The following is a 23,820-nucleotide window of genomic DNA, read 5'->3' as shown; positions in this document are numbered from 1 at the left end:
CAAGAAAGAGGAGAAGGGGGAGAAGAAGGAGGAATAAGAGGAAGAGGAGGAGGAATAGAAACAGAAGGAAGAAGAAGGAGGAGAAGGAGGAATAAGAGGAGGAGGAGGAGGAGGTGGAGGAGGACAGTCATCTCCCCCTGGGGCTGCGTCGGAGCCCAGAACAACCAGCGCGGCGAGAGGGAGGACGGAGAAGCCGGAGGCGGTTGCACACGCCTGTGCCACGCGTGGGGGAGGCAGGCAGGGTGCCAGCCACGCACCCCGGCATCCGTAGGGGCATCCATAGGGGAATCCATAGGGAATCCATAGGAGAATCCATAGGGGAATCCATAGGGGAATCCATAGGGGCACATATGGGGCCGGGAGCCGAGGGAGCGGCGACCACCGACGCACGCCAGCGGCGGGAGCTGGCCAAGTGGGGTACAGCTGGGAAACGGGCGGCCCTGCATGCCCTGCCACGGCGTGGTACCCGGGATGGGGCACCCCAAATGCAGGACACCGCCCCCTACACCCCCCCCGCCTCCCAGTATCCATCGACACCAGTTTGGGATGGCGAGGTCCCTCCCGGATTGGCACCAGGCTGGGGGCATGGCCGTGCTGGTGTTGCATCGAGGCTGGAGCCACCTTCCTCCTCTTGCAGTTTGGGGGTTCGCTGCCTTCTGGGCCTGTCCCTGTCCCCCCGCTCTGTGCCATCATGTGGGGGGGGGGGGGTGTCTTCCAAAGCCGTGGGCCAGCAGCCAGGGGTGGTCACCTGGACAGGGGGGGGGGGTGTCCTACCAGGGTTTGGGCAAAGCGTCTCGCTAAAGGCATCTCCGAGTAGGTAAGGCAAAAGGAATTCAGTTCACGTCATCCCCGGGGGAGCAGTTCGGCTTTTTTTTTTGTTTGTTTGTTTTGGGGGGGAGTGGAGGGTGTTGCTCCTGCAGACCCCCGAGAAAAGAGGCGCGAGGCGATGAGAGGAGCGGCCGCCCCGCAGCCCAAATCCCAGAGGGAGCCAGTGCAGCCGGGGAGCATCACCGCACCGTGGGATGATGCTGGGGGGGGGCAGGGAGGGGCGAGCAAAGATGGGGTAGCAAATCACCCCCCACACACACTCCCCCCCACACACACCCCCCCCAAGTTCCACCTGTGCTGCCCTTGACCCTGGTGGGACCGATCCCCGTGGGACCGACCCTGGCAGCGCCAGGATTTTACCGTGCCGCTTCCACCACTGGCCCTGGCCATGATGGTGAACCCCCCCACACAAACCACTCCCATGAGCCGGATGATGCAGCTGGGGGGGGGGGGTGCTCAGCACCCCCCCAATCCCTCAGGGCTCAGCACCCACCCTCATCCCCACCCTCCAGGCGAGCCGCCCCGCTTCCCCTGCTCATGGGTGTTTTGGTGGTGGTTGAGGGGGGTTTTGGTTGGGGGTGCCACCGACCTGGGTGACGCATGGTTGGAGGGACCCTGGGGGGGCTGGTTGAGCAGAGCCCCCCCACCCCGGGGCTGAGGGGGTCTACACGTGTTGGGTTGGGGGATTGGAGGGACCGTGGGGAGGCCAGCAGGGTCCAGGCGTGGTGGTGAGGGGAACAGGAGGCACCGCTGGAGGCCATCACCGTCCATGCATGGTGGCCTGCAGGCCCAGAGGGACCACGGGAGGATGGTGGGGTCCATGCATGGTCATCAGTAGGACCAGAGGCACCACAGGAGGCCATCAGGATCCATGCATGGTGGTCTGTAGGACCAGAGGGACCATGGAAGGATGGCAGGGTCCATGCACGGTGGTCTGTAGGACCAGAGGGACCATGGGAGGATGGCAGGGTCCATGCACGGTGGTCTGCAGGTCCAGAGGCACCACAGGAGGCCATCACCATCCATGCACAGTGGTCTGGAGGACCAGAGAGAACATGGGAGGCTGGTAGGGTCCATGCATGGTCATCAGCAGGACAGGAGGCACAACAGGAGGCCATCACCATCCATGCATGGTGGTCTGGAAGACCAGAGGGACCACGGAAGGATGGCAGGGTCCATGCATGGTAATCAGGACAGGAGGCACCACAGGAGGCCATCACCGTCCATGCATGGTGGCCTGCAGGCCCAGAGGGACCACAGGAGGATGGTGGGGTCCATGCATGGTCATCAGTAGGACAAGAAGCACCACAGGAGGCCATCAGGATCCGCGCATGGTGGTCTGTAGGACCAGAGGGACCATGGAAGGATTGCAGGGTCCATGCATGGTGGTCTGCAGGTCCAGAGGCACCACAGGAGGCCATCACAGTCCATGCATGGTGGTCTGGAGGACCAGAGAGAACATGGGAGGCTGGTAGGGTCCATGCATGGTCATCAGCAGGACAGGAGGCACCACAGGAGACCATCACTGTTCATGCATGGTGGCCGGTAGGTCCAGAGGCACCACAGGTGGCCATCACCGTCCATGCATGATGGTCTGGAGGACCAGAGAGAACACGGGAGGATGGCAGGGTCCATGCATGGCAGTCAGCAGGGCAGGAGGGATGGTGGGAGACCAGCAGGCTCTGTGCATGGCCAGCGGGACCTCAGGAGGCCAACAGGATCCATGCACGGTGATCAGTAGGACAAGAGGCACCACAGGAGGCCATCAGGGTCTATGCATGGCAGTCTATAGGACCAGAGGAACCATGGGAGCATGGCAGGGTCCATCCATGGTGGTCTGTAGGACCAGAGGAACCATGGGAGGATGGCAGGGTCCATCCATGGTGGTCTGTAGGACCAGAGGGACCATGGGAGGATGGCAGGGTCCATCCATGGTGGTCTGTAGGACCAGAGGGACCATGGGAGGATGGTAAAGTCCATGCATGGCTGTTAGTGGGACCAAAGGAACCACAGGAGCATTGCAAGGTCCACGCATGGCCGTTGATGGGACCAGGAGGACAGCAAGAACCCACCAGGGTCCACCCATGGTGGTCGGGAGGACCAGAGGGACCATGGGAGGATGGCAGGGTCCATCCATGGTGGTCTGCAGGACCAGAGGCACCACGGGACATCGGACTTGGGAAGCCACCACGAGCTGGGGCTGCTCACAGCGCAGCTCCTCGCTCCCAGGGCGGGCACCACGGAGCCGAACCAGCACCCAGGCGGTGGGGACACGCAGGGGACACGTGGGGGACACGGAGCAGGAACACCACCACCACCCCCCCCAGCCTTGGCACGCGTGTGTAGCCCTTGCAGGGGATGGGAGACGAGTTGGGCAACCTGGGCTAGTGGGAGGTGTCCCTGCCCGTGGGGGCTGGGGGGGAACTGGGTGATTTTTAAGGTCCCTTCCACCCCAAAATCTCTGGGATTCCACGAGTTCTCCCACGGGGAGAGTGGGTCTGGGTGGGGGGTGGGTCCTGGGGTGAAGGGGGGGAGAGGGAGAAGCATGGTGGGGGCCGGTCTGGCAGGGGGGGTGCAGGCAGAGCATCCCCACGGTCACGGCCACAGCCATCCCACTCCAGGTGCCTCTTCCCACCCCCAACCCCCCCTCCACCCCCAACCTGAGCCAACCTCCTCCCACGGGCCCGATCCTGGCTCCTTCATCTTCAAACCTCCCAGCCCCTTCATGCTCACCCCAGCAGCACTTCCACCGCCCCCCACCCCCCCACCCCCCCTTTTCATGACCCCTCCATGGGATGTTTCCACCAGGACATCGTCCCCAGTGTCGACCCATGGGGACGGGAGCCTTAAGGCAGTTTAAAGCACATCCAGCCCCCCCCTCCCCAGTGTCCCCAGCCACCAAGGCAGGCTCCCAGTAAAGAAAGGTTTGGGGATCACTGGGTGGAGGGAAGGGGGGGGGACACACACCTGAATACCTGCCCCAGAGGGAGGGGACAGTCACCCACGGGTGGGGGAGGACACCAGTGGGTGCAGACCGCACCGCAATGGTCCAGAGTCACTGATTGGGGGGGGGGGAGTGTCCCCCAAACCTCCTCCCCACGGCGCTGGGGGATGAGCGTTGGGGCTGCTCCTGGCCTGGCCGTGGGGGGGGGTGGGTGTCCCCCCTCTTTGCCTCACTCGGCCCCCAGCTCGGGCTGCCCCCCCTCGGGCTCCAGGCAGCCATTGAGTTGGGGGTCGGGGGCCTGCGGGTCATATTCTTCATCCAGAAAGTCCAGGGAGTTGTTACTGGGCAAACCCCGGATGGTGAATTTGTGGGAGACCTTCGTCCACTGCTCCCGGTTGCTGGCCACCCTCTCGTAGAGCTCCGCCGCCTTGGGGAAGAGGTCTTGCAGCAACCTTTTTTTTTTTTTGGGACACACACACACACACACCCCCATCAGCATAACGTTGCACCTCTTCACTTGGATACAACCCTGCTCCCCCCCCCGCCTCCATCCCCACTGCTTGGAAATCCCACCCCTCACATCTGCAAGAGCTCCTGCTCAGCAGCCCCCCATCCCACCCTGGATGGGAAAGGGGGGGGTGGAAATGGCAAAGGGCCCCACCCACCCACCCCCAGCCCTTGGCGGGGTTGAGGGGGGGCCTCACTTGTAGATGGGCATGGCAATGTGCTCCATGAAGCTGATCTGCAGCTCGGGGATGTAGGCTTTCTCCCGGTCCATCATCTCCAGCGGACGGTTGCCCATGGCTTTCTCCTGCAGCAATGGGCAAGGAAGGAGAGAAGGGGGTCAATGCTGGTGGCCCCCCCTCCCCATTCGCAGGCAATCCCCCCCACTTCTCCCTCCCCCTCACCTCATCCAAACGCCCTTTGTTTTGGCCAAGAGTGTTGGCCAAGCCCAACCCTACGCCAAGCCCTGGTCCTACCTACCAGGTCACCCTGGGAGAAGAACTCCTTGTAGATCAGCTCCTGCAAGGGACAGGCTGTCAGCATGGCGGGGGGGTTGGGGGGGTGCATGCCTGGGGTGCCCCCCTCGCCTCACCCCGCACCCCTCTCCATGGCTGCAGGAGAACGGTTCTGCATTGGGGAGGGGGCTGCTGGCTGGTCCAGGGGTGGCACGATGCCACTGCAAGGGGCCAGCCCGTCCCCAGAGCTTGGGGACATCTGTGTGTGCTGGGGGAGGGGGAGGTGGAGGGGCATTCAGGGGGTCAGCCCCCCCCCCCCCCCCCAACGGCGTGGCACTCACTGCAATCTTCCTGGTGGTCTTCCAGCCCTTGGTCTGGTCGGAGAGGTCACAGGAGGTCATGAGCAGGCAGAGCAGCAGGCTGCGGTGCTGCTTGTTCTTGGGGTCGTAGCCCACTGCCGGGTGGGGAGCGGGACAGGGGTTGGGGTTGGGGGGGGCTCAGGAAGGACCTCCCCCCCCCCCAAATCCTCCCCCGCCTCCAGCACCCCCAACACAAGGATGTGAAGAACAGCTAGGACTTGCGGTGCCACCTCTTAGCTTTGATGGGGATGAGTTCCACCCCACCCCCCCGAAACAGCACACACACACCCCAAATCCCAAGCACATGAGCTTCACCTTCTGCCATCTTCTGGAGGTCCTTGAAGATGCGGAGGTGGTGGGCCAGGTCGGTGGCCAGGATGATGTCCCTCATGAGGTCCAGCATGCGCTGGTAGTCCTACAAAGCCAGGCAAGGCGGCTACTGTGACCGGCTCCGTGGCCCCTGCCAGCCCCTGCACCCCTGGGGGGGCTGGAGGGGATGGGGGAGGGGGGGTGGGAGGTGGGGAGAGGGGTTAAAATTGGGGAGGCTGGGGGCAGCGCTCACCTTGCGGGAGAAGTGGTCGAAGATGTTGCAGCCCTGGCTGTTGAGGATGGCGATGGCTTGGGCGAAGTGATGCCTCTGCGGGAGAGGTCGGGGCCGTGGGTGTGGGCAGGGTGCAGGCAGGGTGAGGGCAGGGTGCAGGCAGGGGTGCTGCCACACAGCCGGAACCCCCCCCGAGAGCCAGGTAGGGGGAGGTTTGGGGGGGAACACGACACCTTACCTCCATGACGGAGCCCTCCGAGCTGTACAGCGCAGCCAGGACCGATTTCTGCAAGGCAAAGCAGCCGGGAATCGCAGCGCTATGGGGGTGAAGACCCAACCCCCTCCCTCACCCCCCCCCAAATTTGTCCCCACGTGTGTGTCCCTCTCCCCCCTCCCCGTCCCTCCGCACCCATCCCAGCGCAGGGCTCGGCTCACCGAGGCCACCTGGAAGGAGTTATTGGTGCCTCTGTGGTCCAGGTCGTGGCACATGCAGGAGATGAAGAGGGCAAAGATCTCGATGTCTCTGGGGGGGCAGGGAGGAAGGGGGCCGGGGGGGAAGGTGGGAAAAGAGGGAAACTGAGGCAGGCAGGAGGTCAGGAGCACCCCGGCCAGGCTGGGGGACAGCGCCTGGTGGCCTTACTCCAGGTAGTTGACGAGCTCCAAGTTCTTGTAGAGCAGGTAGCAGAAGTGGGAGACGGAGAAGGCGTGCATCCAGTTGTGGTAGGGGGGGTCGCGGTAGCCCTTCTTCACCATCAGGCAGAACCTGGCACGGGGGGCGCGGGGAGTGTCAGGGACATGGGGGGGTGGTGGTGTGTCCCCCCCCCCCTCCCCCAGGGACCCCCACTTGCCCAGGTGGGGTTGGGGACGCACCTGGTGAGCGTCTGGCGGTCCATCTTGTAGTTGTTGATGAAGTTCATGTCCTGCAGCATGCTCAGGATGGCCTGCGGGGACGGGCTGGGTGGCAGCGGGTGACAACACCCAGCAAGGGGGGTGGAGGGGTGTGTGTGGGTGGGTGGGTGGGTGGGTGTGGGTGTGGGGGGGTGTGTGTGTGTGTCCCCTCCCTCAGCATCACCCCAGCCTGGCAGGTAGGGCGATGGTGTTCAGGGGTGCAACCGCATCCCTCCCACCCCAGCACCCCAGGGGGTCAGGGTACACGACCCAACCACGTAGGGGGGGGGGGGGGGGGGGGGGGGGGAAGGGGGAAGGCGGTGGCAGTTGGGGACCGTCCCCGACGTCCTCACCATGGAGGTGTCGTCCTCGGGGAGCGAGCGGGGCGTGTAGGTGAAGCTGGCGAAGTTGGGGTCGATGGTGGACACGGGCTGGATGCCCTCGCTCAGCAGTTTGGTGTATTCGTCATCCGAGACCTGCGGGAGCCGTTGCCGGTGGCCCGTGCTGGGAGCGGGACCCCCCCCCCCGAGGGGGTGTGTGTCCCCAGGGTGGTTGGTTGTCCCCAAGGTGTCCCCGTGCTACCTCACCTTCATGTGGTACATCATCATCTCGTTGGCCAAGTGGCTGCGGTACTGCGCCTCGTTCACCTTCTTGTACAGCAGCGACTGGGGGGGGGGGGCAGACACACACGGGAGAGCTGGGGGTGGGCAGACCCCCCCCAGCACCCTATGGGTGCTCCCCACCCCCCCATCCCATCGCCACCACCACTTGTCCCCAAAGAATGGGGACCACGCTCATGTCCCCCCCCCCCCCCATCCCGGCCCCTCTGCACTGTGGCCCAGCGCTGGGGCAGAGCGAGGAGGGGGATGGGGGGGGGCTCCCCCCTCACCAGGTTAGGGACCCCCCCCCCACCCCCCCAAAGGCACGTACGTGGGCGATGCTGATGCCGCAGTAGATGGAGAAGGCGGTGGCCAGGTCCTCGTCGAATTTGCTGAACCAGGGCCCGTTGATCTTGTTGACCAGCTCCGCCACCCCGATAACCTCTGGGAGCAGAAGAAGGTGGGGGGGACGGGGGGACAGAGGACAGGATCAGGCCCCCGTTCTGGGGACAGGATCATGCCCACACGCCGAGGGGAGAGGATTGCACCCGCATGCTGGTGACAGTGCTGTGTCCGTGGGCTGGGCACAGGATCAGGCCCCTGTACTGGGGGACAGGATCGTGCCCATATCAGGGGGACAGGATCGTGCCCATTTTGGGGGGGACACAGGACTGTGCCCACATGCTGGGGACAGGATCGTGCCCATGTCCTGGGGACAGTGCTGTGCCCATAAGGGGCAAGAGGGCAGGATTGTGCCCATGTCCGGGGGACACAGGACCATGTCCACGTGCTGGGGACAGTGCTGTGTCTATGAGCTAGGCACAGAATCAGGCCCCTGTACTGAGGGACAGGATCGTGCCCGCGTCAGGGGGACACAGGACCATGCACACATGGTGGGGACAGGATCGTGCCCGTATCAGGGCGACAGGATCGTGCCCATGTCAGGGGGACACAGGACCGTGCCCACAAGCTGAGGACAGGATTGTGCCCACGTGCTGGTGACAGTGCTGTGTCCGTGGGCTGGGCACAGGATCAGGCCCCTGTACTGGGGGACAGGATCGTGCCCACGTGTGGGGGACAGGATCATGCCCATGTTGGGGGGACACGGGACCACATCCATGTCGTGGGGGCAGGACCGTGCCCACATGCCCGGCCGGGCTCACCCCCGTGTCCTCAGCGGGTGGGGGGGGTACGACACACACAGACAGACACACGGCCACGCCGCCGCGTCCGTGCTCTGCGTGACAGCACGGTGCCCGCAGAGGTCCCCGCCATGCCGCCCCGACTCCCGCCCCCTCCTTGACTCCCACGCCTCCCCCACTCCCACGCTCCCCCCCCCACTCCCACGCCCACCCTGGCTCTCATTCTTGATGGGGAAGCAGAGGATGTTGCGGGTGCGGAACCCGGTGCTGTCGTCCACCCCCCGGTAGAAGAGGGGGTGCGCGTAGGCGTCGGGGATGTTGAGGATCTTCCCCGTGGTGGCCACGTGCCCCGCGATGCCCTGGTCCGCAGGGATGCGGATCTCGTAGCTCTGTGGGTAGGGAGAGACAGGGGAGGGGGTGGTTGTTTTGGTTTGGTTTGGGTTTTTTTTTTTTCGGGGGGGGGGGGGGGGAGTGGGGGGGTTCACCAGCACCCCAGGACCCCCCAAAGACCACCCCCCTCCCCACCCTCACCTCGTCGTCCACCACGCCGCCGTCAAAGACTTTGGCCACCAGCTCGTGGCTGAGGCGGTCCAGCAGGAACACGGAGCATCTGGAAGAGGTCACGGTGGCACCGGTGGCACCCACGGGGCTTGGGGGGTGGGCCTGATCCCCCATCCCCTCCCCAGACGTGTCCCCCCCCGACTCGTGTCCCCCCCCAGCCCACTCACATCTCCGCGTTGCTGAGGTTTCGGGCCTCCGTGATGATCTCCTGGAGCAGAACGGACACGTCGTCTGTGGGGAGGAAAAAAACAGGGTGGGGGGGGATTGTATACGTGTACATGTGTGTCTACACACCTGTGCGTGTGTGTGCACACACGTGTACATGTGTGTCTGCAGGCCTCCGTCTATGCACGCATCTGGGTGCCCGTGCATGTGTATGCAAACATGTGTGCACCTCTGTCTGCAAGCCTGTGCATGCATGTGCATGCCTGCATGTGCACGTGACTCTGCATGCCCGTGCGTGTGTGTGCACACATGTCTGCATGTGTGCATGCCTCTGTGTGTGCACCTGTGTCTGCATGCCCGTGCATGCATGTGCACGTGTGGCCACACCCCTGTGTGTGCATGCACACACATCTGCATGTGTGCCTACAGTCCTGTGCAGGTGTGCACACGCACGCATGTGTACATGGGTCAGCATGCCTGTGCATGTGTGTGCACACGTGTGTGCTTGTATACATGCCTCTGTGTGTGCATGTGTGTCTGCATGCCCATGCATGTGTGCACACATGTGCATGTGTGTCTGCAGGCCTTTGCAGGTGTGTGCAGGCGTGCATGTGCACATGTCTGCATGCCCATGCATGTGTGTGCACATGTGTCTGCAGGCCTGTGTGTATGCACACACTGGGTGCACATGTGTATGCACACACTGGGGTGCACGTGTGTCTGCACACCCATGCGTGTGTGCACACACATGTGCGTGTGTGTCTGCATGCCTGTGCACGTGTGTGCACACATGTGTGTGCACACTGAAGGGCAACACACCCTGTGCAAGCGAACACCAGCCCATGCAACACAACAGCATGCTTGTGCGTGGTGTTCAACCACAGCTGCCTGGGAGGGGGGAGTGTGTGTGCAGCCGCACGCGTGTCCCCACGGCAGCACGTGTGTCCCCACAGCGGTGCACGTGGGTGTGCAGCAGTGCAAGCACGCAGTGGTACAGCTTTTGCCTGCAGCAGCGTGTGTGCACGCAACAGCGCATGCATGCATGCAGCATGTGTGCAACAGCACGTGTCAGTGTGTGAGCAGCAGCACGTGTGCATGCAACAGCACGTGTGTGCATGCAGCAGCATGTGTGCAGCAGCATGTGTGCATGCAACACCACATGTGCATGCAGCAGCGCATGTGCATGCAACAGCACACGTGCATGCAGCAGCACGTGTGCATGCAGCAGTGTGCGTGCAGCGGCACACGTGCATGCAACACCGTGTGTGTGCATGAAGCAGTGTGTGTGCATGGAGCAGCACATGTGCATGCAGCAGTGTGTGTGCAACTGCAAGAGTGCATGCAGCAGCACGTGTGCGTGCAGCAGCATGTGTGTGCAGCAGCATGCGTGCATGCAACAGCATGTGTGTGCACACAGCGGTACACGCACACGTGCAGCAGTGTGTGTGCAGCAGGGCGCCCGTGCACACGCGTTTCTCAGCGCACGCAGCGCCCTGTGCCCGTGCAACGTCCCCGTGTGCCACCGTGCAGCCTCGGCACCGCAGGGGACAGTGTCCCCCCAAGCTGGGGAGATGTTGGGGGGGGACACACACCCCCACCACCCCCGTGTCTCCCCCCAGGGGTGCTCCCTGCACCTACCCAAATGCGTGAAGAGGTTCTTCGCCACCTGCAGCAGGGCCTGGCGGAGACAGAGGGGACACGGTCAGTGCCCGGTGGGACACGGGACACGTGCACGCGTGGGCTTGGCGTGACACGAGGCGCTCACCTGACACTCGCACTTGAGCTTCTGCTCCTTCTGGAAGGCCAGAGTGCTGGTGAGCACCGTGGAGGTGTAGCAGAAGCAGTGCTGGATCTTGTGCTCATCCGCCTCCGTGTAGCTGCAGGGGAGGGACACACACACACACGGGTGGGGGGACGGACACGTGTCCCCAAATGTCCCCACGCCCCCCCCTCCCTTCCCATTTCTCCCCAGCGACAATGCTACCCCATAGCCAAATGCAGCCGCAGCATGAGGGGATGCGAGGGCTGGATCCTCCGCCCTCCCACGACCCACCACGGCACCCCCACGCCCCCCCCCCCCCCCTCCCCCCGTGCTCACCTCTCCCCACTCAGCTTGTTGAAGGCGCAGGCCAGTGCCACCACGCGGGAGGTGGCCCGGCTGATGACGGGGACGCACAGCATGGAGGTGACCTCGCAGCCCAACATGCTGCTCAGCTGTTTGTGCTCCTCCTGCAGAATTTTACACACATACACAACGCCCCCCCCCCCCCCCCCCCCGCCAAGAATCCTCATGGGGACACTGCTGGGGGGGGTTGACAACAGTGTCCCCAAGGGGGGGACACACACACACGTGCGCACACAGGCCCCCGCTGAGAGCTGGCACCCACCTCACTGACGTCCTTCAAGGTGATGGACTTCTTGTCCTCTACCACCTGCCCCAGGCGCCCGAAGGTGAGCTGGGGAGGGGGGACAGGGACAAGGGGGGGGACACAGGTGAGCCCCTGGCACCCCCTGCCTCCCCTCCCAAATGTCCCACACTCCCCCGTGTCCACGTGTCCCCCGCCCCGCCTCACCGAAAAGCTGATCTCCTCCTCCAGAACATGGTCCCCCACCACCTGGAAAAGATTTTGGGGAGGGGGGGGGGGGTTGGTGTGGGAGCTGTGCTGGGGTGTGTGTGAAGGGGGGGATTGTAATGGGACCCACTGGCCCCACGGCGAGTGGGGGGGGGTCCTACGTGGTGGCGGGGGGACACACACGCACACGTATCAGGTTGGTGGCCCCCACCTGGCAGAAGAGCTGGTGGTTGTCCTCGGAGACGAGCAGGAGGCAGCAGCACAGTGACTGGGTCTCCTGCTTCAGCTGGGGGAGGGGACAGGGGGTGGGGGACACAGGGGGTGGAGGCGGGGGGGGGGGTGGTGTGTCAGCACCCCCAAAAACCATCCCCGCCCTAGGGAAGGATGCAGCCCCACCTCTGCCTGCCTGCACCCAGAGCACCCCCCCTCCCCGTGCCACGGAGAGCGGAGTGCCCCCCCCACTCCCTGCCCCAGATCCCCTCCCCTCTGTGAGCGAGCAGGTTAACTCTGGAGACTACTGATGGCGAGGGCAACGCTGGGCACCCTGGGCGCTACTGAGGGTTGTGTGGGGGATGCTAGAGTGTAGCGGGGGGGTTGGGAGGGGGACACCCACAGATTTACTTTCAGGGGTCCTGTGGTTAGGGTGGCACCGTTCACTCGGAAGACTACTGATGGTTATGAGAAGGTTGTTCACTCTGGTCACTACTGATGGCTGCCCAGCCGACGCTTGAGGCGTTTCTTTGTTTGGGGGTGGGGAGGAATTTTTTGTTTTGTTTCGTTTCAGAGGGGTTTTGGGGGAGAGAAAACAGGGCTCCTCGCTGTGTCCTGAGGGCTGGGGGCGGGGGGGGTGGGGAGGGTGAGGCAGGGGCCACGGGACGGGGCGCAGCGATCGATTACTCACGTAGTTGACGACCTTGAGCTGAAGTGAGGCGGCATCCAGGTCGTACAGCTCGCCTGAACGGGGGGCGAGAGTGCCGGGAGAGGCTCAGCACCCTGATTTCACCACCCCCCCCACCACCCCAGGGTGTTTAGGGGGAACCCCCCCCCCCGCCCCCAGCTCACCGCAGAGCTGCAGGATCTTGCAGTCCAGGTCGCTGTAACCGGTGTCGGGCGCTTTGTCGGGTTTGACCAGTGAGTTCTGGGAGGAACTGGTGGAGAGGCTGACACGGGGCCAGGGCTGCAGCTTCTGCAGGGCCCGCAGCCGCCGGCACGCCACCAAGGCCTGCAAGGGGTGGGGGGTAGGGGGGGGCGCAGGTGGGACGAGTTTGGGGCGGGGGACACACACACACGACACAGAGAAGGGACAAAGGACAACGGCGGGGACATGGGGAGACACGTCCCCCCCCAAAGCCAGGTCCCGCGGCCGAGCCCCGGGGCACTCACGTGTCTCTCCAGCGCGCGCAGGTTCTGCTCATCCGAGTCGCTCAGGTGGGCGCAATGTACCTGGGGAGGGGGGGGGGGGGTGGTTTTTGAGGGGGCGGTGGGGAGCTCTGTGTCCCTGTCCCTGTGTCGTCCCCCCCGCCCCGAGCACTGCCCGCAGCCCCACGCTCACCAGGAGGACGCAGAGCACGGCCCCGCTGTCCGGGTCCACCAGTGGGATGATGAGCACTGCAAGGCGGGAGAGGGTCGGCACCGGGGGGGGGGGGGGGGGGCACGTGCCCGTGATGTCACCACCACGTCACCACCATGTCCCCACCACATCCCCCCACCACGTCCCCATGACCTCCCCACCATGTCCCCATGACATCCCCACCACATCTCCACCACATCCCCGCCACGTCCCCGCCACGTCCCCGCCACGTCCCCGCCATGCCTCCATCCTCTCACCTACTAGCTTTCCCACTCATCTACCACCCACCCATGCCGCTGCACCCACCATTCTTTCACTGGCTCATTCCTCACCCACCCATATGTCCGTCCCCCCACCCATCCACCTAATGACTCTTCCTCGTCCATCCACTCATCCACCCATCCACCTCCACCCATCCATCCATCCATCCATCCATCCATCCATCCATCCATCCATCCATCCGTCTCCACCCATCTCCATCCATCCATTCATCCACCCATCCCCATCCATCTCCATCCATCCATCCATCCCCATCCACCTCCATCCACTTCCCTCCATCCCTCCATCCATCCACCTCCATCCATCCATCTCCATCCATCCATCCATCTTCATCCATCCACGTCCATCCATCTCCATCCACCTCCATCCACCGCCATCCATCCATCCACCTCCATCCATCCATCCATCCATCTCCATCCATCCACCTCCATCCACCTCCATCCATCTCCATCCACCTCCATCCATCCATCCATCCATCCATCTCCATCCACCTCCATCCACCGCCATCCATCCATCCACCTCCATCCATCCATCCATCCATCTCCATCCATCCACCTCCATCCACCTCCATCCATCTCCATCCACCTCCATCCATCCATCCATCCATCCATCCATCCATCCATCCATCCATCCATCCATCCATCCATCTCCATCCATCACTCCATCCCTCCATCCATCTCCATCCATCACTCCCTCCCTCCATCCTTCTCCATCCATCACTCCCTCCCTCCAACCATCCATCCGTCCATCCATCCACCTCCATCCATCTCCATCCATCCATCCGTCCATCCATCCATCTCCATCCATCTCCACCTGCCTCCATCCATCCATTCATCCATCCACCCACCCATCTCCACCCACCTCCATCCATCCATCTCCACCTATTTCCATCCATCCACCCACTTCCATCCATCTCCATCCATCCATCCATCCATCCATCCATCCATCCATCCATCCATCCATCTCCATCCGTCCATCCCCACCCCCCCAACCCCCCCCACCCCACCTTGCGTTCCGGGGGCCAGGGGTGCTGCCAGGGGTCCCAGCTGCCTCCCAGGGAGCTCGGCGGGGGGCAGCCCCCCACACTGCACCCGCGTCTGCCGCCGCACCGCATCCCTGCGGGGGGGACAGGGACGGGGATGGGGACAGGATGGGGACAGGGACAGCCTGAGCCACTGACCATGGCGGGGGACAGGACCCAATGGCACCCCCGACCAGGGGCACCCCCCCACAGCACCCCTGGGCAGGGGCACCCCCCAACCCCTCAGCCAGGGGCACCCCCCCAGGCAGGGGACACACGTGCTCAGGGAGGGGACAAGCCACCAGGACTGCACAGCACATGTGGGCACACGTGTCCCTGCGCACACACGTGGGTACGTCTGTCCCCATGCACACCCGTGGGCGTGCATGTCCCTTGCACACGCATGGGTGGGAACATCCCTGTGCCCATGCATGGGCAGGTGTATCCCTTGCACACACGTGCGTGTCCCTTGTACACAGGTGGGCGCGCATGTCCCTTGCACATACAAGGGCGTGTGTGTCCCTGGCACACACGTGGGTGTGCGTGTCCCTTGCACACTTGCAGGCATGCATGTCCCTTGCAAACCCATGGGTGGGCATGTCCCTTGCACACGCACAGGTATGTGTGTCCCTGCGCACATGTGTAGGTCTGCATGTCCTTCTGCACACGTGTGGGCATGTGTGTCCCTTGCACACATGTGGGTGTGAGTGTCCCTTGCACATGCAGGGGCAGGCATGTCCCTGTCCACACACGTGGGCATGCCTGCCCCCTGCACACGTGTGGGTGTGCGTGTTCCTCGCACACGTGTGGGCGGGCGTGTCCCCGTGTGCCCACCTGAGCTTCCCATCGGGCGGCAGCTCGTGGGGGGGGTCGTCACAGATCAGCCGCGTGTCCCCATCCAGCAGATAAATGTACACGTGCTCCTGGGGGGCCAGAGAATGGCAGTGCTGAAGGAGAGGGCACCCCATAGTCCCCCCCGGGCCCCACAGACTCCCCCTGGGCCCCCACAGACACCATAGACCCCCCCGGGCCCCACAGACCCCCCTGGGCCCCCACAGACACCCCCTGGGCCCCACGGACCCCCACAGACCCCAGACACCCCCTGGGCCCCCACAGATCCCCCCAAGCACCCATGGACCCTCCCAGACCCCAGACACACCCTGGACCCCCACAGATCCCCCCAAGCTCCCACAGACCCCCCTAATCCCCCACAGACCCCCCTGGACCCCACAGACCCCCCCGGACCCCACAGACCACCCCAAGCTCCCACAGACCCCCACAGACCCCCCCGACACCCCCTGGGCCCCTACAGACCCCCCCAAGCCCCCCACAGACCCCTCCAAACCCCCCAGACCCCCCCAGACCCCAAAGACCCCCCAGACACTCTCTGGGCTCCCCCCAGATCCTCCCTGGACCCCAGAGACCCCACAGAACCCCCCGGACCCCCACCCCCACCCCTCCAGACCCCCCTGGACCCTCTCAGGCCCTCCCAGACCCCCCATGGGACCCCCAGCCCCCCCCACAGGGCCCGGCCCTGTCTGCCTCAGTTTCCCCAGGCACGCAGGGCTTTTCCACTCAAGAGCCATGGCACCCCATGCATAAACAAGTGTGCACACACACACACATGTACAAACACACGTACACACCCACCCATGGGTGTAAACACATGTACATACCATGTACAGACACACACACGTGTGCACACACAGTCATGTACGTGCCAACACACTTGCCCACGCGTACACACGCGTACACCGATGTGCAGCCATGTGCGCACTCACACGTGTGTGCACACCTGCACGTACACACACACACACACAGATGTGACCACCAGCACCCTTGGGCCACCACCAGCACCTGTGGGGCCACCACCAGTATCTGGGGCCACCACCAGCACCCCAGCATTGCCACCACCACCCCTGGGCTACCACCAGCATCCCTGGGGCCACCACCAGTATCTGGGGCCACCACCAGCACCCCAGCATTGCCACCACCACCCCTGGGCTACCACCAGCACCCCTGGGGCCACCACCAGTATCTGGGGCCACCACCAGCACCCCAGGACTGCCACCACCACCCCTGGGCTACCACCAGCACCCCTGGGGCCACCACCAGTATCTGGGGCCACCACCAGCACCCCAGGACTGCCACCACCACCCCTGGGCTACCACCAGCACCCCAGGACCACCACCAGCACCCCTGGACCACCAGCATCCCTGGGGCCACCACAAGCACCCCTGGACCACCAGCACCCAGGACCACCATCCCCACCCCCGGGCCACCACCAGCACCCCCTGGGACCACTGAGAACCGGGGACCACAAGCCACAACAGTGTGCGTGTCGTCGTCCCCCCCCCGCCCGGAGCGCACCGTCCTCCTGCACACTCCCCCCCCCGACCCGCGGCACAGCCCCCCCCGCGGGCTCGGCCCCACGTACCACGCGTGGCAGCAGGCAGGCGAGGGCGTGGCGCAGGGCGTGACGCAGCCCCGACGCCTCGATGACGGCGCCCAGGCTCAGCAGCGCGTCCTGGGGACAGAGAGCGGGGCCGGGGGGGGCCCTGAAGCCACGGTGAGGGGCACCGCGGGGCTCCCCTTCCCCAGCCCCCCCCCCCCGCCTGTTTTGGGGTTAGAATGGTGCTTTTCGGTCAATGGGAGAGGAGGGAAGTGGGAGGGGCTTCGCCGTGGGGTGTGCTGGGCTCAGCGTGCTGGTGTACTGGGAGCACTGGGCTGGAGAGCTGGGGGACTCCCACGCCGATGGGTGCGCTAGCCACGCCGGTGCTGGAGGTAGCCACGCCAGTTCCTGGCTCAGCCGGGCCGGGGCCACAGCGGTAGCCACGCCGATGCCTGCACTAGCCACGTCACCCCCAGCACTAACCCCGCCAACACCTGCACCGGCCGCTTCAGGACTTGCAGTAGCCACACCACCCCCTGTGCTAGCCACACCGGCACCTGCACTAGCCGCACCGATACTTGCACTATACGTGCTAAGACCTGCACTAGCCACCCCACCCTCGGTGCTAGCCCCCCTTCCCCCGGGTTTGCTGGCGGGTGCCGGGGCACAGAAACGGGGGGCAGGAGCCGGACAAAAGGGCTGCAGGTTGTCGGGGGGGGGGGGGGGGGGGGGAGTGCACGGAAACATTGGGGGGAACTGGGGGGCTCTGCAGTGTAACACACACACCCCCCCCCCCATCCCTTCCTCCAGCCCTCGGCTGGGAAACCGGGATCATCCCACTGTCATTCTGGGAATTGCTGGGGGCTCCCAGTTGGGGCACTGGGGTCGCTCTTCCTTCGGTCCCCGTTTTACCAGCAGCAGGTGTCAATCCCCCCCCCCGCCCCCCGGTGTCACCGCAGGGGGTCCCCAACCCTGTGCCACCCCCCCCGGGGTGGGGGTGGGGTCTTGGCTGGGCCCGATCCGGTGGCGGTGCTGGCACTTCCAGCCGCAGAGGCCGGCGCTGGTTGTTATTCCAACAGGGCCGCGTCTCCAGTCGCTTACTCACACTGGAGACACATGCACTGTAGAATACAGCCAGGCCTCGTCCGTCCGTCCGTCCATCCGTCCCTCTGTCCCCTTGGCGGCGGCTCAGCATCCCCATCGTCCATGGACTGGGGGCGGGGGGAGGTGGGGGAGACCCCGAGTGGGATCCCTGGGGGCTGCGGGAAATAGCGGCGGCGCGGGGACACTGGGAATGGTTTTACTGGGGCTGGGAATGGGGGATGGAGCTGAGGGCGGGGGGGAAGGGAAAAGCCACCCCGGGGTGAGGGGAGAGAGGCGGGGGGGGCTGAGGGGAGCGGTGCTGGCATGGGTAGAGCACCCCACTGATCCCACTCACCCCACTCATCCCGCTCATTCTGCTCATCCCACTCATCCCACTGATCCCCATCATCCCACTTGTCCCACTCACCCCGCTCGTCCTGCTTGTCCCACTCATCCTACTGAACCCACACGTCCCACTTGTCCCACTTATCCTGCTCAGCCCACTGATGCCACTCATCCCACTCGTCTTACTTATCCCACCAATCCCACTTGTCCCACTGATCCCACTCATCCCGCTTATCCCACTCATCTCAGTCATCCCACTTATCCCACTCATCCTGCTCGTCCCACTTGTCCCACTCACCCTACTGATCCCACTCATCCCACTCACCCAGCTTGTCCCACTCATCCCACTCGTCCCACTTGTCTCTCTCATCCCACTCGTCCCACTCATCCCACTTGTCCCACTTACCCCACTCATCATGCTCATCCCACTCATCCCACTTACCCCATTCATCCCACTCATCTCACTGATCCCACTCCCCCACTCTCCCCCGTGACAGGACACTCTCCCACCTGCCCCCAGCGCCGTGTTGCTCAGCCCCAGGGATGCTGCAGCCGGGGCTCTGCACCCTTTTCCAGCCAGGATGTAGCCCTGCCTGGCACAATCGGGGGGGCACAGGACTCCCCCATATCCCCCCCCCCCTCCAAATTCCTCCTCCTGATGGGGAAGGGGTCCCCCATCCAGCGGGATGTGGTGACGTGCTGGGGAAGTGACGAGCAAACTGGAGGGGGGGCACAGATGGGATTGGGGTGTCCTCCCCACCCCTCCCCATCATTTCGGGGTGCCCTGCTGCAGGCAGGCAGCCGGTCGCTGGGGTGGGGGAAGCCTCTGACTGCACATCCCACACACACACCCCCCAAGCAGTGCACGGGAGGGGGGTACCCCTGCTCTGGCCCCCACAGATGCACCCCCAAACCAGGCAACGTGCCCGAGAGCAGCAGGATGGTGGGGGAAAGGATCCGTCCCCCAGCACCCCCAAAGCAGGGCCGGGAGCACCCCCCGAGTGCCGGCAACACCGGCCCACACTCCACAGCCTGGGATCCCTGCACCCATGCCAAGGGGCTCGTTAAGGGGCTAATTAGGCTCCCAAAGCCCAGCACCTGCAGGGCGAGCAGGAAGGGGCTCCAGCACCCATCCGGACACGGGGGTCAGGGTGCTGGCAGCAGCTCCAGCACCTATACGGACATGGGGGTGAGGATGCTGGCAGCAGCTCCAGCACCCATCCAGGCCTACGGGTCAGGGTGCTGGCAGCCGCTCCAGCACCCATCCGGACATGGGGGTGAGGGTGCTGGCAGCCACTCCAGCACCCATCCAGCCCCAGGGGTCAGGATGCTGGCAGCCGCTCCAGCACCCATGCGGACACAGGGGTGAGGGTGCTGGCAGCTGCTCCAGCACCCATCCAGCCCCACGGGTCAGGGTGCTGGCAGCCGCTCCAGCACCCATCCGGACATGGGGGTGAGGGTGCTGGCAGCCGCTCCAGCACCCATCCAGCCCCAGGGGTCAGGGTGCTGGCAGCAGCTCCAGCACCCATCCGGACATGGGGGTGAGGGTGCTGGCAGCCACTCCAGCACCCATTCAGCCCCACGGGTCAGGGTGCTGGCAGCCGTTCCAGCACCCATCCAGCCCCAGGGGTCAGGGTGCTGGCAGCAGCTCCAGCACCCAACCGGACACAGGGAACCCCAGCACAGCTCCCCCCCGCCCCCCCCCCCCCGCCCAAACCAGACCCCATTGGGATGGAAAAGCATCCAGGGAATTCACAGGCAGCAAAAACGTGGCTTTTTTCGGGAAGGGCCGGCCAGGCATTGGAGGGGGGGCAGATTTCTGGGACAGATCCATCCCCTCACTCACCCCCCCCAGCCACAGCAGCTGGGCTCAGCCCCCCCAGAGCCCCCCCGGCCTCTCTGGATGTTTATGGAATAGAGAAATCCCACCCTGGCCGGGTTCCTCTCTGGCAAAGCTCCTCTCATGCCTGCCACGGGGGGAGGGAAGAGGACTGGGGGGGGGGGGGGGTGTTGTCCCACGTGTGTCCCCCCCACCACCCCTTGCTCCTGGGTTGATGGATGGTGGAGATTTTTCCCCCCAGGGGGGAGCTCAGGTTGATTCTTCCCAGCCCAAAGCCCCGCCAGGAATGGGTAGGAGGCGGATCCAGTGCAGCGAGGGGGTGCTCAGCCCCCTTGAGGGTACCAAGGGGAACCCCCCCCCCCCCACCGCCCCCCCCCCCCCCCCGCAAGACTTTATCCACCTGGGAACGTGAGGGAGAGGATCCCCAATTAATTCTGGAAGCGGATTAAGTGCGTCAGCCCCGACGCGGGACGGAGCCGGGCATCACTCCGGCTTGGACGACTTCGCTCCCCAAGCTGGGGCACCCGACTCGAATTAGAGCATGTGAGATGCTGAGCAAGCGGATCTCTGTGGGCAGAGCATCCCCCCCACACACACCGCCCCAAAACCACCCCCAACCGCCCCCCCCCCCCCCCGTGGTACCCACATCCCGTGGGCATCATCCCCACCCACAGGGCAGACGATGCCCGGTGCGTTTGCCCGGCTGCCAGCTCGGGGTGCGAAGGGATGGGGATGCTTGTGAGCGGGGAGGGGAGGGGGGGGGGGGGTGAGCAAGGAAAAGCGGCCCCCCCCCTTCCATCACTCCATTTATCGCCTTGCCAGCCCCCAGCCTTGCGGCATCTTGCAGGACTGAGGAGCGTCTCCCAGATGCTGCTGCTCGGTGGAGCATCCCCGGAGGAGCAGACGTAGTCATCCTCACCGAGGGCTCCCCGCGGCACCAGGGTGGTCACCCCGTCCCGCAGAGCCGGGGCTGGGGGTGGGGGGGGTGGTGATTCAGCTCCCTCCCCCCGCCGGCTCGGCCGTGGCCACCAGCCCTTGGCTGACAGGCAAAAAAAAAAAAAAAAAAAGCAAATCCCATTTGCGTTCCGGCTGCCGCTCGCTGCCAGCCGGGCTCTGCCAGGGTCACCACCCCGGGGGCTCCCTGCCTGTACCCAAACCCGCAGGCAGCGACACGCCGATCCTCTCCCAAGCCACAGCTCTGGCTTTCCCCATCACCACTTTCCCTATCATCACCACTTTCCCTATCATCACCACTTTCCCATCACCACTTTCCCCATCATCACTTTCCCCTCTCCAGGGCACTTTTTCCCCTCCCGCCTCCTCTCTGCAGAGGATGACAACGGTCCAGGACCCCCTTCTGCCCCCACTGCAGGGTTTTCCCTGCCCCTTTGCCACCTCCCCAATGCGTGGCAGCAAGCTGACACCCCGGGACCCCCGGGGAGCAACCGAGCCCCCCCCCCAAACCGAGCCCCAGCAGCTGGCGGCTGCGAGCAAACACCCAGCCCGCGCCGCCCTGCCCAAGCATTTGCCGAGCAATCTGGCGGCGTTAAAAATATCCCCGAGCTGTGATTCATCCTCCTCTCTCGCCTCCGGCAATGCCGAGCTCCCCCCCAGCCTGGTTCCCCTCCCCGGGGGGCTGCTCCCCGCCATCCCCCCCCCCACCTCCGGCTGCAAGGCCCCGTGCTCCGGCCGCGGCGGTTAAATATAGCCAAGCTCTGGCTGCGCGTTAGCAACGCTGAGCTGAGAAGGAGCAGGCGGGAAGCCTGGCGCAGGCGGAGGCCAAGCGGGGAAACTGAGGCACGGGATCTTGGAAACGGTTCCTGAAAGCTGCAGGACCCCGCCGCGAGCTTTGCTGTCCCCCTCCAGCCAGCTCTGCTGCGACGCTCCCTGGCACCCCGTCCTGGTCCCCAGGGGTGAAAGCAGTACCCCTGAGACGCACCCTCCCACCACCCCAGCAGCATCCCAGGGCAGCAGAGGATGGATGGACGGACAGACAGGAAAACTGGCAGCTCCGCCCAACCCTAGCCGGGAAGCCATCCATCCCCTCGGAGCCTGCCCAGCCCGGATTACAGCCCTGCTTTCGGTCCCAAATTACATTGCTTTAATCTAATCAGGCAGCAGCAACCTGCAACCTGAGGTAGCGCCTTAATTACCTCATCTTTTATCAGTGGGATAACGAGCGCAAGCAGGGAGGGAACACTTCGGGGCTAGCTCTTGCCTCCCCCTGGCCACTGGCCCTCCCGGGGTCCTGTTGTGGTTGAGGGATGAGGAGTGGGGACCCACGGGCAGGGGCTGAGGCTTCCCAGCGTGGGGGGATGCAAACTGGGGGATCAGCCACCCGAAAACTGCATGGCTGCCTCAGTTTCCCCGGCTCGCAGCCAGGCGGGACCAGGGTGCGCTGAGCTCAAAAGCAACCCTGGAGCTCAGCACATCCCCACACACACACACTTAACCACCACCCAAGATGCTGACTGCAGGAACCTGAGCTCTTTGCTTCTCCCTAAATAGCACCTTTAAAGTCATTTCAGGTGCTCTTGCTCTACTAGTGAGTCCCAAACTGAAGAGGCTGCAAAAGAACCGCAGCAAAACCCAGCGGCAGTGCCCTGGGTGCAGGGTGGGCTGCACCGAGACGTTTGCAAAGGGAGGGGGTCCTCATGGGGCAATCTGCACAAGGCCGTTTGTACAAGACCAGTTTTGCACAGGATGGTTTGCACGAGGTGGTTTGCTCAGGCCCTTTGCATGGGGCGTTCGCACAGGCCATTTGCACAGAACAGTTTGCACTGACCATTTGCATAGGGCGACTTGCACGAGGAAGTTTGCACAGGCTGTTTGCATAAAATGTTTGCACGGGGCATTTACACAGGCAGGTCGCTCAGGCCACTTGCACAGACCATTGCAGGGGGCAGTTTTCACAGACAGCGCAAACCAATTGCACAGGGCATTTGCACAGGGTGTTTACATGGGCCGGTGTGCAAAGGCCGTTTGCACAGGGCATGGGCACGGGAGGTTTGCACGGGGCAGTTTGCACAGGCAGTGCAAACCATTTGCGCAGGGCATTTGCACAGGGCAGTTTGCACAGGGAGTTTGCACAGGGTGTTTGCACCGGCCTATTTGCAAGGGGCATTTGCACAGCCTGGGACCAGGTGGACCAACGCTCCCTGGGGACGCCGCCCTCTCCGCCCGGTGGTTTTTCATTTTGCAAGCAAATTTTCCAGCCTAACGTCATCCCCGGGGACCTTCAGGGATGCTCCCCAGGTCCGTCCCCCCTTTCATCCCGGCCTCGTCTCCCGGGGCTGGTGGAACGGGGCCAAAGTCAAGGTCGCTTCCTGTTGATGTCCCTTTGTCGGGCAGGACAAACGGCCGGGACCTCGGCCGTCCTCCTCAAGGATTTCCCGTCCCCAAGAACATCGCGACCTTCTTGGAACAGCAGGGCCTGGCCCGGCTGGCCAAACGATTTGTCGCTAATTAGTTGGCGATTAGGGCCGGGGGTCTCTCCCGCTGGGAAGGAAATTGTACTTTCGGTGGGAAATTAATTGCATGGAGCAGATAAATGGCTCAGCAGCCAGTCCTGGGGGAACCTCTGCACCCCCGGGGACCCCCAGCACCCCTCCCTGCCACCCCCTGGGGCCCCCCGTGCAGCCTAACCCATGTCCCATGGCAGGGAGGGGGACAGAGACCCCTCTCTCAGTGCCCCAGCCTGTTTTGGGGGTGCAGCGGTGACACGCCGGTGT

At 64.3% G+C, this 23,820-nt stretch overlaps 1 protein-coding gene across 2 annotated transcripts in view; it reads right to left on the bottom strand.

Annotated features, from left to right (window-relative positions):
* Nucleotides 1-848: 848 nt before the first annotated feature.
* The window catches only part of PDE2A (phosphodiesterase 2A), a 54,421-nt gene continuing 31,449 nt past the window's right edge, over nt 849-23,820 (bottom strand). For both annotated transcript variants that reach the window (XM_042792590.1, XM_042792591.1), the window contains 29 exons: nt 16,867-16,956; nt 15,264-15,352; nt 14,415-14,524; nt 13,112-13,167; nt 12,943-13,002; nt 12,622-12,781; nt 12,461-12,513; nt 11,771-11,845; nt 11,560-11,601; nt 11,374-11,442; nt 11,085-11,215; nt 10,752-10,863; nt 10,625-10,664; nt 8,989-9,052; nt 8,792-8,870; nt 8,472-8,649; nt 7,450-7,562; nt 7,107-7,184; nt 6,873-6,995; nt 6,502-6,572; nt 6,272-6,394; nt 6,067-6,154; nt 5,870-5,917; nt 5,653-5,727; nt 5,406-5,505; nt 5,073-5,185; nt 4,757-4,795; nt 4,477-4,583; nt 849-4,224 (listed from right to left, as the gene is read on the bottom strand). In XM_042792590.1, the coding sequence (XP_042648524.1) occupies nt 4,002-4,224; nt 4,477-4,583; nt 4,757-4,795; nt 5,073-5,185; nt 5,406-5,505; nt 5,653-5,727; nt 5,870-5,917; nt 6,067-6,154; nt 6,272-6,394; nt 6,502-6,572; nt 6,873-6,995; nt 7,107-7,184; nt 7,450-7,562; nt 8,472-8,649; nt 8,792-8,870; nt 8,989-9,052; nt 10,625-10,664; nt 10,752-10,863; nt 11,085-11,215; nt 11,374-11,442; nt 11,560-11,601; nt 11,771-11,845; nt 12,461-12,513; nt 12,622-12,781; nt 12,943-13,002; nt 13,112-13,167; nt 14,415-14,524; nt 15,264-15,352; nt 16,867-16,956 (2,709 nt within the window). In that variant the 3' untranslated portion in view covers nt 849-4,001. The remainder of the gene's footprint in view (nt 4,225-4,476; nt 4,584-4,756; nt 4,796-5,072; nt 5,186-5,405; nt 5,506-5,652; nt 5,728-5,869; nt 5,918-6,066; nt 6,155-6,271; nt 6,395-6,501; nt 6,573-6,872; nt 6,996-7,106; nt 7,185-7,449; nt 7,563-8,471; nt 8,650-8,791; nt 8,871-8,988; nt 9,053-10,624; nt 10,665-10,751; nt 10,864-11,084; nt 11,216-11,373; nt 11,443-11,559; nt 11,602-11,770; nt 11,846-12,460; nt 12,514-12,621; nt 12,782-12,942; nt 13,003-13,111; nt 13,168-14,414; nt 14,525-15,263; nt 15,353-16,866; nt 16,957-23,820) is intronic.

The sequence above is a fragment of the Tyto alba genome, unplaced genomic scaffold, assembly GCF_018691265.1.
Source record: "Tyto alba isolate M040663 unplaced genomic scaffold, T.alba_DEE_v4.0 Super-Scaffold_2, whole genome shotgun sequence".
Classification (NCBI taxonomy): Eukaryota; Metazoa; Chordata; class Aves; order Strigiformes; family Tytonidae; genus Tyto; species Tyto alba.
Note: the sequence above shows the minus strand (reverse complement) of the source record. Positions and strands in the feature narration are given on the sequence as shown.